The sequence below is a fragment of the Macrotis lagotis genome, chromosome 4 (assembly GCF_037893015.1).
Source record: "Macrotis lagotis isolate mMagLag1 chromosome 4, bilby.v1.9.chrom.fasta, whole genome shotgun sequence".
Classification (NCBI taxonomy): domain Eukaryota; kingdom Metazoa; phylum Chordata; class Mammalia; order Peramelemorphia; family Peramelidae; genus Macrotis; species Macrotis lagotis.
In genome coordinates, this window is record NC_133661.1 from 248261019 (window position 1) to 248278330 (window position 17312).

Sequence of the window (17312 nt, forward strand, 5' to 3'; positions counted from 1 at the left end):
TATTTCTCCTAATAATGATTTATCATTGCATCATTACTTTCTTTCTCTGTCAATATCCCCTAGACTAACCTCACTTTTTCTTCATAACCATAACATGTTAAATAATCAATTCAATTTTACACTGTTCTATACCCCCATTTTATCCGATTATCACTCATATCTTACCAAGCCCAACTCTCTCTCTCTCTCTTTTTTTTAAGGTTTTTGCAAGGCAATGGGGTTAAGTGGCTTGCCCAAGGCCACACATCTAGGTAATTATTAAGTGTCTGAGGCCGAATTTGAACTCAGGTACTCCTGACTCCAGGGTCGGTGCTCTATCCACTGTGTCACCTAGCTGCCCCAAAGCCCAACTCTTAGTTATATAGGTTGCCTTCTTTGAACCCATAGCCTGCTGAATACCACTGTAAGAAGTCATACAATCATGTTAAGTCTACTACAAATTTATCTTATTTCACCTCAGCTGAAGTCTCAGTGCTATATGGCAATATTCTTGCTTATCTCTGATTGATTTTCCATTGAACTCCCCAAGGGAGTTATAAACCTTTCCTTTTTTCCTCAAGTCACCAACATTATTGTCTTCCCATTTCTCCCTAATTCAACAATTCGATTAACAATTGCCATTCATTTTCTCTTCCTTTCCTCTAGTTTCTGATGAAAAAAATCAGGAATGCCAAACTCTACCTGTTGCTTTTGATCTCTTCTTCTCCTCATCATTCTTTCCTTCTTTCTCTCAATCTTTCTTTTAATGCTTCATAAATCTAGATAATGATTTAATAGGAAAAAATATAGGAGCCAGGATCTGGGCAAGATAGGGCTAAAACTGCCCTATCAAATCCCAGGGTGACTCCAGTAGTTTTCATCTGTGGAGGAGGCTCTGACTCAAGTGAAAACTACATGGTATATAGAGATGGCTGGAGAATGTTGTGGAGACCTGAATCTTGGCAAGATAAACTAAAGTTAGCTTATAAAGGGTCAGGGGAGTTGTGGGAGATAATAAGTTCTGAATGGCTATCATATTTATCCTCCCATTAGACTATAATTATTTGATCTTTGATTCACCTTAAGTACCTAATTGTTTGGAATATTACTAGATACAAATAAAGGTTGTTTTTTTTTAATGTGAATTTGTACTCCACAGTTACAAGGCACATAGTAGACAATACCTACTAACTGAATGACTGAAATAACAAAAAGTAATTCTAGAGAAAACATACTAAGTCACATCTCTCAAAATGCCAAAAAAAAATAAACCTTAAAAATAACCCCCCAAAAAGCAAATGAAAATTCCTAATTCACAATAGTCAAGTATTGCTTCTCTCCTTAATTATCAGGTATTCTGGAATCTATGTCAATGAAAAGTATACTGTGTAAGATAGAAGAAGAGTTAATAAAATAGGCTTCTTTCATTGAGAATCTTTTCAGGCTTATATTCTTTCAAACTCACAGAATCATGGTATGATAGAACTTAAGACTTAAGAATTGGAAGGGGTCTTCAAATTAACCTATTCTAATCCCTTCATTATGTAGATTAAGAAAGTAGCTTATAGGAGATAAATGACTTGCCACACACATACACAATCAACAATAATAACTCACATTTTCATTGTATTTTAAGGTCTACAAAGAATCTTTTTCCCTTCAACCCTGTGAGATAAGTAATAAAAAAAATTAACTGCCTACATTTTACAAAGTGTCTTTAAGACTTTATGATGTTAAGTCATTTTTCTGGAATGACACTAACAAATGTTTGCAGAGGGGTTCAAATTCGGGTCTCCTGATTCCCAGTCCAATGCTCTATTCATCAGATACTGTGCTGGCTCTGCAATAAGTAGCAGAGGTACCTCAGAATTCTATCCAAGAATTAAGTCAATTGATTGGTGCATATTTCCCAACCCTAAGGTTGTTACCTCACCCATAAACATCCCATGTTTCTGATGTAGGAAATATGCGAATAAATCCCCCTCTACGATCATTTTCTTCTTTCACCCGCCGTAAAACCTTGATCTAGATTAAGAGAAAAAAGAAGAGTCACATCAAACCACTATTGATAACATTAAAATAAATGCTACAATTAGTGCAATGGCTAAAAATAGAGCTCAAAAATACAGAATAAAGGGATGAATACTATTCAAAGATTCACTTTTCAAGAAATCTTTTCTCCACCTTCATTTTCTTTTTCAAATATAGAGAAGAGGGAGGGAACAAGCATTTATTAAGTGCCTACTATGTGCCAGGTACAGATTTATAAATATTATCTCATTTGACCCTCAAAACAACCAAGTGAGGTAGGTACCATAATAATTACCATTTTGCAGTTGAGAAAACTGAGGAAGACAAGGAGTTAAAATAAATTTCCCCTGGTCACACAGCTAGTAAGTATCTGAGGCTGTATTTGAACTCAGATAGTATTGATTCCAGGCTAAGTGCTCTATCCACATACTCAAAATCCCCAAAATAACAATAACAACACATCCAACACCAACAAAACAATTTAGAATAAAATATATTTAAATTAATAACAACCTTTCTGCTCTATGTCCCCTTCTCATCTCGTTTGTCCATTTACATCTGTATAAATATGAAGTTTTTTGTATAGTCATAGTTAATGAACATGTGGCTGCTATTCTAGTTTAGCTGTCTTCACTGCATTATTTATTCTTTCCAAATTTATTTATATTCCCTCTATCTGTGATATGAAATAAAATAACAGCATTCCATGGCATTGATATAACAAAATGTGTTATGCAAATATGGCTGTCCATTTATAGGTTTTTCAAAAAAAAGTCTAATATTAAGGAAGATATGGTTTTTGTAGAAAATTTTTTAATCATATTGAAAGGATACATTCTGAGGAATCACTGAATGAAAGGCCATAATAAATTTTACACCACTTATTCTGTATTATCAAATAGCTCTCCACAAGTTATGACTCCACCATCAAAGTAACAATGAATGTTTTCCTCCACACCCCGCTTCACCAATACATTTTGTCACTTTTAATTACTTTTGCCAATTTACCGAATACGAGATTATACTTGTTTTACATTGCTGGAAAGGTTGATAGTTTTCCAAAATGAAATTCAACAATTACTGTCCCAGGTCATCTAAGTTGTATACATCAAGACTTTTTACCACATAACTCTATTTACTATAAAAAAATTTCTTCATTACTTTCCTTTTGTTATTATTTTATCATCCTATTAAAAGTTTTCACATAATTAAATCTAACACTTTAAACCCAATTTCTTTAATTTGTGCAATAATTGGTCTTATATATAGTTCCTCAGTCTTCTAGCTTTTAAATGTTGTTTTTGCTTATGTCATTGATCAACTCATAATTTGAAGCATTACATAATATAGATCTAAGCTTGATTTTCCACCACATTGCTTTCTAATTTTCCCAACAATTTTTATTGAATTCCTTTTTATAATATTTAGGACACTTGTACTTGGATCAGACACCAATCTTCTGCAGACTTTTTGTTCTACTTTTTTTTTTTGCAAGGCAATGGATGGGGTTAAGTGGCTTGCACTAGCTTACACAGCTAAGTAATTTTTTAAGTGTTTGAGGCCTGATTTGAACTCAGGTATTCCTGACTCCAGGGCTGGTGCTCTATCCACTGCATCAGCTAGCCACCCCTTTTTGTTCTACTTCTAGAATATCTACTCTAGTTCATTGTTCGATTTTGTTTTTGTTTAATCAAGTACCAAAGGTTTTGAGGGATTTGCTCTAAAATATGTTGTGAAATCTAGTAATGGAATTTTACCATCTATCTTTGTTTCACAGTTGCCCTTGATGTTCTTATTAATTTTTCCACATATTTTGTTATTGCTTTACCCACTTATTGGTTTTGTTTTTGTTTTGTTTTTGGCTAGACAATGGGGCTAAATGACTTGCCCAAGGTCATACAGCTAGGTAATTAAGTGTCTGAGAGCAGATTTGAACTCAGGTCCTCCTGACTCCAGGGCCAGTGCTTTATCCACTGCACCACCTAGCTGCCCCTTTTTGTCTACTTCTAGAATATCTTCTCTAGTTCATTGTTCGATTTTTTTTTTGTTTAATCAAGTACCAAAGGTTTTGAGGAATATTGCTCTAAAATATGTTGTGAAATCTGGTAATGGAATTTTATCATCTATCTTTGTTTCACAGTTGCCCTTGATGTTCTTATTAATTTTTTCCATGTATTTTGTTATTGTTTTATCCACTTCTTGCTTTTTTTTTGCTAGGCAATGGGGCTAAATGACTTGCCCAAGGTCACACAGCTAGGTAATTATTAGGTGTCTCAGTCCAGATTTGAACTCAGGTCCTCCTGACTCCAGGGTCAGTGCTCTATCCACTGCATCACCTAGCTGCCCCTGTTTTATCCACTTCTATAAAGTAATATAGTTTTGTACTGATTCTGTAAAATGATTTGGGAAATATTATTATCCTAGGTTCTGTAAAGGCTTCCTGTGTGCCATGGTAGGTAAACATTCATATAATTGATTTTTATCATCATTATTGTCAATTACTATGAATTTTTTTTGTACTTAACTTGTTAAATTCATTTATTATTGGTTAATTCCTTGTGGTTGGATTTTCTAGTTAAACAAACCTGTCACTTGCAAATAAGATATTTTAATCACTTGATACCAATATTCAAGATTTCTAATTTCTTTTTTTTTATGCTTCATTCCTATAGGAAGCATTTCTACAATTCTATTAGAAACAGCTGATGTATAAACAGTTCTATTTCATCCGTGTTTTCCAGAGGCAAGTACCTCTTCATTATGTAGAATGTGAGCTGTTGATTTCAAGGAGATGCTTTCATCATATTAAGGAAAAATTCTTTTTCCATGTATTTTAAAAATTATTATAGCCATATTCTTAGAAGCTTTTCCTATACTTTTATTAATATGGTAATATGACTTCATTACTTTATATAAATTGATCTGTCTAATATTGAAGTATCCTTGCATTATTGTGGTATAATTATAGATAACTGCTATTACAGTATCAAAAGTTGAGGGTGAGTATTATTAAAATATATTCTCATTTACTCTATTTTTTTATCTTCTTTTCTCAATTTTCTCCTATCTCCTCTCCTACCTCATGCTATCAGCAAAGAATTTCACATTTTACTCTTGTAAAAATTACGGACATTGATGAGCAGCTCATTATTCTACTTTTCATCCCCAAATCCCCTGTCATCATTTCCCAGTTTTTTGTCCTTTTCCTCAGTCTAAGACAATAAGACCCTTTTCCTTAACATATTCACACATGCCACATATACATATGATTCTGTCCTCTTCCATCTTGCCCAGTAGACTGCTCCCTCTTAATTTAACCCTTCTCTAATCTTCAAACCCTCCCTATAAATCAGTTTTTTCCTACTGATTTCAAACATGTCCAAGTCTTCCCCATGCTTGAAAAATACTTTCAGAAGAACAGTTTCATTGCTCTATGGTTCTATATAGCTCATTTTCTTACTCAACTCCTAGAAAAAGTTGACTATCCGTCTTGTTCTACTTCAATCTTTTGTAATTTGGCTTCCATTCTCATCAAGCTACTGAAAAGTTATCTTCAAAGATGTCAATGATCTTATTTGCTGAATCTAATGGCTTGTTTGACCCTGTAAACAACTTTTTCCTCCAAGATACTTTCATTCTCTGTATTTTGACTTTGCCTTGGTTTTTATTCTACTTGTTTCATCACTCCTTATGATCTGAATTCTGTCTCTTCACAGCAAGTATATCCCACAGTTACTCTGTTTTGGACCCTCTTCTACATTCTTTCTCAATGACTTTATCACCTCATATAGGTTAAATGACCCTCAGATTTAAAAATTCAACTCAGATCTTCCTAGTTCCTGGCACATATCACCAACTTTCTATTTCACTTTTTTTTAAAATTTTTGCAAGGCAATGGGGTTAAGTGGCTTGCCCAAGGCCACACAGCTAGGTAATCATTAAGTGTCTGAGGCTGGAATTGAACTCAGGTCCTCCTGACTCCACCGCACCACCTATTTCACCTTTCTAACTGGACGTCCCAATTGCAGCTTAAATTCAACCTGTTCAAAATAAAACTCATTATCTTTCACCTAAAACCCTCTTGACTAAATTTCCTTATTTTTGTCGAGGTTACCTCCATTTTTAAGGCCTTATTCTCAATTTCTCCTCACTCTCCCTCAATCCACAATTTTTCATCAGTTGGAGAATTTATTTGATTTGCACTTAAGGCTTCCATTGTTAAATCTGACATTTAGTTTACCTTTGGGGGGACTATATTTATTATTCACAAAGTTGTTAAAGAATGGAAAATTTATTATCTTATTATATCTACATCTGTAACTCCACAAAATTCTACTTCATTGTCTTATCATGGTATATATTCTTGAGCCTGGGTTCTCAAAGGATATACTAACAGCTGAAAAGATTTTGAGCATGAAACCAGGTTTGGAAAGGGTGGATACCAGTTTGATCCCACAGTGATGATTATTTGGATCATAACAACTATGAAATTCTACTTGTGGATTCTTACATGCAATCTTCAATAGTAAAGAATTACCAACACTAACAAAATCATAGGTGCCCAAGTATTTCTTTAACAAAACTAATTATCACTTACTGTATTTTATACACATTCATCTCTTAATTTCCCCTAATATTTTATATCCATTACTATCTTTTGGGATTCCATTTCTTTGTCTTTTGTTGCCTTTTTTAAAAAATTATTTTTAAAATTAGTTTTGCAGTTAACTTTTTTTTTTAGGTTTTTTGCAAGGCAAACGGGGTTAAGTGGCTTGCCCAAAGCCACACAGCTAAGTAATTATTAAGTGTCTGAGACCGGATTTGAATCCAGGTACTCCTGACTCCAGGGCCGGTGCTTTATCCACTACGCCACCTAGCCTCCCTAACTTATCTTTTAAAAAAAAAAAAGCTCTTAATCTTATTCTACCCACTTATTTTTAATGTATTTTTCATGTGCAGCAAATTGTTGGGGTTTGTTTTTATCCATTTTTTTCTTATTTTTTTTAGGAAACAATGTATTCACATTTAAGATTATAATTGTTGCTTATGTTTTCTTCCATTAGCTATGTTTATCAATCATTCAATCAATAAACCTTTTTCAAGAGCCCACTATGTACCAGCAATGTGCTAAGAGCTGGATATGAATATGTATGTCTACATATACTCACATGTGTGTATATGTATACATATGTTTAAAAATACACGTCTGATATCTCAAAAGACTTAGTGCTGTAAGTGTGGATGTGTGAACATGAAGAGATAGAGAATAGGGATAGGAACTGGACCCATAATAGTGGAGGGAATTGCCTTGACAATGTAATTTGACATTTTATTTTCAATTCACAGTTTTAGAGTTGCCTAACATACTTATCCTACTGTAAGTCAATAGCTTCTGCTTCTTTTGCTTACATTGCATATGAAATTGTTCTTTCTCCAACTTCTCCTCCCTCTTGTTGACCTGTTTCACCCCAATGCCTTAAGTTTACATTCTCTTTTGTATTTTCTTTGTTTGATGCTTCCTTTCTCAAATAAGAATTAGGTATCTTGTCCTCATTACCTTCCCCCCCAAACAAACTTTTATTATAGTGTTATTAATTTGCAATTTCCCTTTCTAAGAACTGTTGTTTTCATACCATCACCTTTCTTATTATTCCTTTCTGCCTTCTAGGGCTGTCTAAAAATCTGTTCCTGGGGACGGCTAGGTGGCGTAGTGGATAAAGCACCGGCCTTGAAGTCAGGATTACCTGGGTTCAAATCCGGTCTCAGACACTTAATAATTACCTAGCTGTGTGGCCTTGGGCAAGCCACTTAACCCCATTTGCCTTGCAAAAACATAAAATCTGTTCCCCAAAGTGTAAATTTCTCTTGGAGGCATCAGGGTGAAGTGAGATCTAGGGATTCTTTCTAAATACAGTGTTATGTGGTCTCACTAATTCTGGGAATTTTTAAAAATATTTTTATAATTTTTATGAATAAATTTTATAAATTTAATATTTTTTGTAATTTTTATATTGTTATAATTTTTATAATTTCCTGAAAAAAATGAGCAACTTCTCATTTTGATGTGTTCAGAGACTATTGTGACTATAAAAAGTAGCCTCCCAGAACTGCTTTCTGGAACTGTGATTTTTTTTTTTTTCCAGCAACAGCCAATGATTTTAATTTTTTTCCTAAATTTTATTGCTCTTTAGATATTTGCTACAGTAATTTGCTTGGTCTTTTGCTCTTTTAGTAATGTCTTTATATTTTCTATGTTACTTCCAATTTTGTAACTTATTTCCTCCTAAGATTTCTTCTGTAAGTTCATATCTTTGTTTAATTACACTCTAAACCTCTTAGTTACATTTATATATTCCTTTAAGTCTTCCAATATTTTTTTCTTGGTTTAAGTCTTCTTTGCATTCTCTGAGGGTATCTATTATGTACCGACAGAGACTTTTCTTACATTATCTTTAGTGCTACATCAGCAGGTATTTCTTCAGTCATTTTTAATTCCTTTATTTCTCCTGAAAATAATTTCTTTTGTTGTTTCTGAGATATCCCATGGCTTGCTGTCTTTCAAATGGTATTATCTTGATATTTCTATAGATTTCATCTCTTTTCATTCTTTCTTTTATTACTTTAAAAAGGTCATGAAGTCTGGTCTCTCTAACCCCACCACATATCATCTTCCTCCAGGATGACTCCTTCCCCCTTTTCAGTGAAAATTCTAATTGCCAAAAATCCCTAAACTGCTGTAGAAGGATGACACAACTCATTCCCACCTCACCTTTATCTGCAATTATCAGAGCCAGAAATAGAATTATTTTTACCTCCTCCATAGATAAGCCAAGCACGGAACCACCTAATTTCCCTGGGACCTTCTCCCTTGCTGAACCCACAAGATTTTTTCATTTCAGCATCACTAGCAGACAGAGGACGAGAACGCTGCAAAAAAGAAAAAAAACACAAATTTTCTTTCTTATTTTGGTCCTCTTTTCTCTTTTCATTCTTCCAACATCAATATTATACTTTCCAAAGTCTATTGGCCAAAATGTCTACCCTGCTAGCATTAACTAACCCCAATACTCAAGGTCAAGATGAAATTTAGCAAAATGGAGGTAAGAAGGGAGAAGGATTAAAAAAAAAAGAAGGGAGAAGGAATAAAAAAGATACTGTAGGTTCAGGAAATATCTTAAATGAGAGGCTTCCAAGTAGTTTTCTAAGATGATTCTTAAATCTAATTTTATAACAATAACAGACAGTTATTTCTGGGCTATGGCAACTAAAATTAAAATTAAACTAAAATGAAAATGAATTCCCCCCAGTTCAATAAATAAATATGTACTATATAGAAGGAAAGAGGAATGTGGTATAAAACAAAAATAAGAGATGGTAGATTTTACAGGTGTAATATTGGGTTTGAAAATTAAGAGAAAAAGCAGATATTAGAAAGTCATTGATTGGCACAGAGAAAGATCTGAGGCATTAACTCAGGGAAGTTCATGTGACTAGAAGGGATTAAAGAAAGATGATATAAAGGAACTCAAGAATGCTAGATTCCAATAGTCAGCTAAAGGGAAAATGCAAGTTACCTATCAGTCTCATTATGAGGATATGTATTCCTTTAATCTCTGACACTCGGTAAAGTCCCAACTGTAGTAAAATGTATATTGCTTTTGCCGGTTGAACAAGTAAAGTCATGGCAAGTAAGATAATAAAAGGAATCAGGTTACATAAAGCTTCCAGATCCTGAGTTGCTAATGCAGGTAATGTTGCTATTTAAAAACACAAATAAAACTGGTTAATATGGCAGAAAAAGAGCAGCTGGCAGTGCAGTAGATAGAGCACCAGGTCTAGAGTCAGGAAGATTCATCTTTCAGAGTTCAAATCTGGTCTCAGACACTTTCCTAGTTATGTAACCCTGGGCAAATCACTTACCCTATTTTGTCTCAGTTTCCTCATCTGTAGAATGAGCAGAAGGAAATCATAAACCAATTCAGTATCTTTGGCAAGAAAACCCCAAATAGGGTCATAAGGAATAGGATAAGATGAAAAATGCCTAAATTACAAGTGAAATAAGCTGGGAAAGCACAAGATCTCTTCATTTCTGACTTTCAAAAATAAACAAAAAAAAAGCAATTCAGGAGGAAATAGAAACTTTTCCCTACTCTATAAGCAAAAATGTTTACTCAATGCAAAAGAATCTTTAGAAATATTTTTTTCCAAGTCCCTCCCCGCTCCCTACCCAGATTACAATTCAGTAATTTTAATGCTGAAAAAAATGGACAGATAGATAAGCAGTCAAAGAGAAGATGAGCATCAAATTTCAAGAAGGTTGTTAGAAATGGATATGCCGCTAGTTACTCTGCGGGTAAGAACCTGTGAAATAGAGCAAAAGGCTGATTTTCTTTCACTGACCCATCATAATTTCCCATGAAGATAGAGAACATTAAGAAGACTGAAGGGTTAAGTCAAAGGAAAACTTTAGAGATATGGGAAAAGAATCAAAGCAAATGATCTTCAAAAAGAATCTTTATTTTAAAATATGACTTCTGAGTGAAAACGAATAAATGAATGATGGGATGAAAAGAAGATTTTTCCCTTACCTGCTTAAACAGAAAGAGTATTATCTAAATTTAAATTAACTTTAAACAATGCAAGAAGATAGCAAGATGGGGGACATTTTTGATGATACTATTTTTAGAACAGGGGAAAATCTATGAGAAGTCAATGAACTGGATAGAATCTATGTAAAAAGATAGTAAGCCAAAAGTATGTATGCTGAAGCAGTATGCTGAAAGGATCACTCTACTCTATTAGGATTCTTTGTTTCCCACGGAGTTTTTCAATCTATAAAATGTAAGAGTTAGACTAAAGATCCCTAAAGTCCTATCTGTCCTATCTGATGACTTATGCAACAGAGATTTAAAAAAAAACTCAAATTAATTTTTAAAGGAAAATGAGTATGGACTAAGGAATAAGCCTATTAAATAAAAATACAAAGTCCTAAAAAACAAAATTAATGAAGTGTCCCTCATTTTTTGTTATAATAGAATTTCTTTAATATGGAACATTACAATAAATACCATTTCTAGCTAGCTAGTCAATCAATAAGTATTTATTAAGGGCACAGAAGGTACCAGGCACTTTGCTTGCTAAGTAGTAGGCATACAAAGAAAAGGAAAAAGCACTGTCCCTTTATGTCCTAATGGAGGAGACAAGATAAATAACCACATACATACCACATATATACCAAGAGAAGGTAACAGGAATGGGGGAGAGGAACAAAGAGGAAACAGGAAAGAACTACCATGGGAATTTAAGCTGAATCTTGAAAGAAGCAAGGGAGGCTAAGAGTTGAAAGTGAGGGAAGGGATCATTTTGACATTAAGAGATACAAAAGATAGGGAATGGCTTAATAAACTATGGCATATGTTTGTGATGGAACACTATTGTTCTATTAGAAACAAGAAGGGATGGGAATTCAGGGAAACCTGGAAGGATTTGAATGAACTGATGTTGAGCGAAATGAACAGAACTCAAAGAACATTGTATACCCTAACAGCAACATGGGGGTGATGATCAACATTAATGGATATGCTCATTCCATCAGTGCAACAATCAGGCACAATTTTGGGGTATCTGCGATGGAGAATGCCATCTGTATCCTGAGAAAGAATTGTGGAGTTTGAACAAAGACCAAGGACTATTACCTTTAATTTTAAAAAAAAATTATCTTATTATGTAATTCTGCTATATTCATACTTTATGTTTCTTCCTTAAGGATATGATTTCTCTATCATCACATTCAACTTAGCTCAATGCATACCATGGAAACAATGCAAAAACTAACAGACTACCTTCTGTAGGGGTGGTGGAAGGAAGCAAGTTTGGGGGGGACTGTAAAATTCAAAATAAATAAAAGGGGCCAGTTGTGAAGTAAAGTGAAGTAAAGATAATATTATATATTTGATCGTGAAGACAATAAAAAGCCACTAAATTGTATTAAGTAAGGGAGACACATTTATGTTTTAGGAAAAAAAATCTGGTAGCTGGGGTTGGAGTGAGAACAGATTTGAGGTTCCTGCAGTGGTCCAGCTGTGAGGTGATGAGGGCCTGTAGTCAGTGGTAGACTAGAGGTTATCTGTTCCAGCTTCCTACTAAGTGTATAAATTTGCTCTGCAACATTTTGAATCCTCTGAACATTTTCAGTAATAGGAAACATTACTTCCCAAAACAACCCTTTTTATTTTGGTTAATTGTAGCGGTTAGAAAGTTCTGGACTTAGATTTGCCCTCTGTAACGAACCATTAACAAATGCAATTCCTCTTCCACATAACTTCACATCACTAAAGGTAATAATGCTGTCTCTCACTAAGGCTTCTCTTCCCCAGATTAAACCCAGGAACTTTTTTAGTCACCTTCTCTGAATGAGTGCTAGCTTATCAATCTCACTTTTAAAATGGATGAGATGGTCAAAATTAATCACAATACTCCTGCTGTGGCCTGCTTAGTGGACAGGAGATTTGGAAGTATTATGTTTTTATTCTGGATGTTAAGCATTAACTAATTTAGCCTAAGCTTGAGTTCATTTTTTTTTTTGAAAGTTGCATTGCATTATTACTTTATATTAAGTTTGCTATCAAACAAAACCCCAAGATTTTTTCTTCATATAGAGTATCATTACCTAAACTCAAACTCCTCACCTTTACCCATTCCAATTTCTTATTTTCCTGGAGTGAACTGTGTAACTGTTTTTTTTTTTAAACCTAAGTAGAATAATTTAGATTTTAAGCCTGCCTTTCAACCATGAACTATTCCTCTCACTTTTATAGCATCTACAAATTTAATAAGCATGCCATTTGTGTCTTTTGCCAATTAGAGAAAGGGGCAGTGGCAGAGTTTTCCCCTAAACTTCTAGGTTTTCTTGAAGTCAAAGTATCTTAGAACTAAGATGGAACCTTTCAGGTTAGAACTGAAGGTTTAATACCTGAATCTTTAATGAATATTGTTTGGATACCAGTTCCAAATGCATGGAACTATTACACTCTCCTCCAGTCCAAATTTCTACATAGTGTCCACAAGAATATTATTAGAGACTTTGTTAAAAGTCTTTGAAATTTAGAAATTTTAAAACTATGGCATTCCATACAATGGAAACAGAGCTAAACTTGGAGTCAGAAGACTTTTAAGTTCAGATTCTTACTTTGCCATCTGGGTAACAGTTTTTTTTTCATTTTAAAGATTTTATTGTTTTTGAGTTTTACAATTTTTCCCCTAATTTTATTCCCCCCCCCCCCCACAGAAGGCAATTTTCCAATCTTTACATTGTTTCCATGGTATACATTGATCCAAATTGAATGTGATGAGAGAGAAATATCCTTAAGGAAGAAAAATAAAGTATAAGAGAAGCAAGATTACATAATAAATTATCAGTTTTTTTCCCTAAATTAAAGGTAATAGTCCTTGATCTTTGTTCAAACTCCACAAACTCCACATCTGTATCCTCTCTGGATACAGGTGCTATTCTCCATAGCAGATAGTCCCCCAATTGTTCCTGATTGTTGCACTGATAGAATGAACAAGTCCATCAAGGTTGATCATGACCCCCACGTTGCTGTTAGGGTGTACAATGTTTTTCTCGTTCTACTCATCTCACTCAGCATCAGTTCATACAAATCCTTCCAGGCTTCCCTGAATTCCCATCCTTCCTGGTTTCTACTAGAACAATAGTTCCATATATATATACCACTATATATATATATATATATATATATATATATATATATATATATACCACATGACATTTACTTGATTTCCAGTTCTTTGCCACCACAAACAGGGCTGCTATGAATATTTTTGTACAAGTGATGTTTTTACCCTTTGGTACTGTGGATCAAAGGGTATGCACACTTTTGTTGCCCTTTGGGAATAGTTCCAAACTGCTCTCCAGAAATGTTGGATGAGTTCACAGCTCCACCAACAATGTATTAGTTTCCCAGATTCCTACATCCCTTCCAACATTAATCACTGTCCTTTCTGGTCATATTGGCTAGTCTGAGAATTGTGAGGCGGCACTTCAGAGATGCTTTAATTTGCATTTCTCTAATAAATAATGATTTAGAGAAATTTTTCATATGACTATGGATCATTTTTATTTCCTCATCTGTAAATTGCCTTTGCATATCCTTTGACCATTTGTCAATTGGGGAATGGCTTGTTTTTTAAAAAATTTGACTCAGTTCTCTGTATATTTTAGAAATCAGTCCTTTGTCAGAAATACTAGTTGTAAAAATTGTTTCCCCATCTGGATGACTTCGAATGAGTCACTTTACATCTCTGAGTTTCAATTTCCTTGACAGAGACCAGGAAAGTTTATTAAGAATTTAATACCTCCCCCTTTGTTAATTCTTAGCAATCTCAGTAAGAACTAGATTGTTCCAAGCTTCAGCCTTTTTGGCTTTGTTCTTTTGTCTATGACATTCTTCGATTTTTATCCTCTTTGGCTACTTATTAGTACTTCCAGATTTATAATGAATGCCCTGTTAAAACCTGTTGCAACCACATGTATGAGACATTTCCCATGCTGCCAGAATTTTGCTTGTGGAGTACTATTAAGGCCTAAGAGAAATCCTTGCCAGAGTTTCAAGCCATGAGATTACAGCAATTATTTCTCTGAAATATGTGGAACTGCTTTCCTAAAATCTAGAGCACACATCTGATTATGCTTGTCATACCCCTTTCTCAGCTATCACAGACTCAAAGATGATGGAGTCACTTTCTCCTAAGTTTGCTCAGGTCTTCCATTTGGTCTCTCTTCTTGGTCAGAATTAAGTACATGAAAGCAATGTTCCTTACAAATACTAGAAATGGGGAATGAAATCAAGAGGGACTTCCTGTCCCTTTGATGATGCTATGAAAGAATTTCATGATTGAAAATAGAAAGTAAATTGAAAATTAGAAATATTACTCTAACTATTGTTTCCTTATAAATAACACCGAAGTTATATAAAATGACATATACTTGGTACATCTACAGATTCAGAGAAGAAAATATTCACTGCATTTGGCTTTTTCATTACAAACAGATCAACAAATAAGTATTGCTAGGGACTGTAAATCTGAACTGAGAATATTTTTTGTAGCAAATGCATTTTACTACATTTCACTATAATATTCATTGTAGAAAACTTTGAATTATATTATAAGTAGATGCAAATAATATAGAAAGAATCAAAGGGAAATAAATATTTAGCTAACAAGATATTTGCAGGAGAAAAAGTAAAATAAATCAAAGCTAGAACTACATTAAAATATTCTTGACTCAAGCCATTTTATGCTTTTGAATTTCTATAAATTAGCCACGATCTATAACTTGAGGTTGCAGTAAGTCTAGGTTTAAAAAAAGAAAAAAAAAGGTGATTACGTTTACACTGCGGCTGGATTTAAACTCAGGTTCTCCTGACTCCAGGGCCAGGGCTCTATCCACCGTGACACCTAGCTGCCCTGTTTTCTTTTTTTCTTGAGCATGGCTAATTTGGAAATGTTCTGCATGATTATATATATATATATATATATATATATATATATATATATATATATGTAATAGGTATACTATTTCTTGCTTTTTTCAATTGGTAGGGGTGGGAGAGAATGTGGAAATTAAAATTATAACAAAAATTTAAAAAAATAAAGTGAGAAAATAGACTACAAAACTAAATAACTATATATATATATATATATATATATATATATATATATACACACACACATATTACACGAGAATAACATGGTTTAGAACCTATGGACAGAAAGAAGTCCATTTTGCAGAGGCAAGAAGATAAGCTCTCTACTTATATGTGAATGTCAGAAAGACATTCCAAGGAAAAAAATAGCTCCATTAGAAAAAAATTGACTGAGCAATAATGGTCAGGCAATGGTATTACAAAAACTGCTTTCAATGCTATTATAGGACATGACCACTAATTAAAATGAAATACATAAAACAAAGATAGAAGAGATAAAATTAGGAGTAATAAAATTTAATGAAGAAAGGGAAAAATAAACCTATGTTACTCTTGGGAGTAACACTCAGAAAAAAAAATAGAGCCTCTCAGACCACCTGACTTGACTAATATAGATCTGACTGAAAATACTTAATGCTCACAGAAAATTTAGATTATCCAGTTATTGTTCAAGTATTGCACAATGCATCAAGGGATTTACATTATGATTACTATGGCCTTGCTATTTTTAAATCTATTCAGAGAAATAAGTATCACTTATCTAACTGATTGACAACAGAGAATTTGAGAAGACTAATAGTGAAGTGAAGGAATGATCAAAAATGATTCAAATTCAGCATAATAAAGAAATACATATTCTATTTGAAAGAAGATTTAAAAGATAGAAATTTAAGAGATAAGTATCAAGCAATGAATGTAAATATGCAATATCAAAGATGGGGGGGCAGGGAGATAAAACTACCATACTAAGAATAGTAGGCTGATAAAGTTTCACCAAACTCTTTTTTGTCAATAATATATAACCTAACTAAAATATGCCATGGTTCGGGATTATGGGGGGAAAGAAATAAAAATGAATGACTCAATATTCAATAAATAAGAAACATCATATAAATCAAACTATTTGTATGTACACATATATATATTCACTCATATTATATGTATATATTGAGTTATGTATGCGTGGATAGAAAAAATGGACTAGACTATTATTGGTCAACTAATAACTAACAAAGGACAAAATTAAGACATGAACTACATTTTGGAAGATAAATAACTTTTTAAAAAGTTTCATGTTATCAGGCAATAATTTGCCTGTGGAAAATTAATTTCAGGAAAAAATAGGCATGACAATAATTGAAAAAATTCAATATATGCAAATCAGCAAGTCTAAAAAAACATGCTTCATGGTAGGTATAAAGGAAATTGGTTTTAAAAACAAAAACTTACCACAACCACTTACAATTAAGTTTGAAAAATCATGAAGAACTGTGAGGGTACCAGAAGATTAGAAAAAAGTAAATGTGGTACCAGTCTTCAAAAATGGTAAGAAGAATGCTCCTGGTGATTACCAGTCTGGTAAGTCTAACACGGATCCCTAGTAAAATAATGGAACAAATATTAAGAAAAAAATCGTAAATATCTAAACATTAATGGACTCATGAAAAATAAGTAATAGGGAGATCTTAATCAATTTAAATCATATTAGACAACCTTGATTCTTTGGGAAAAATTGATAATGAGAGCACCACAGCTATACTTAGATTTTTATAGAAAGTATTTGAAATTGTCTCA

The 17312-nt window shown here is 33.4% G+C and overlaps 1 protein-coding gene across 1 annotated transcript in view; it reads right to left on the reverse strand.

Annotated features, from left to right (window-relative positions):
• The window catches only part of TTLL5 (tubulin tyrosine ligase like 5), a 469247-nt gene that overhangs the window by 243053 nt on the left and 208882 nt on the right, over window positions 1-17312 (reverse strand). The window contains 3 exon segments of the mRNA XM_074235683.1: window positions 1913-2004; window positions 8823-8900; window positions 8902-8937. Of these exon segments, the coding sequence (XP_074091784.1) occupies window positions 1913-2004; window positions 8823-8900; window positions 8902-8937 (206 nt within the window).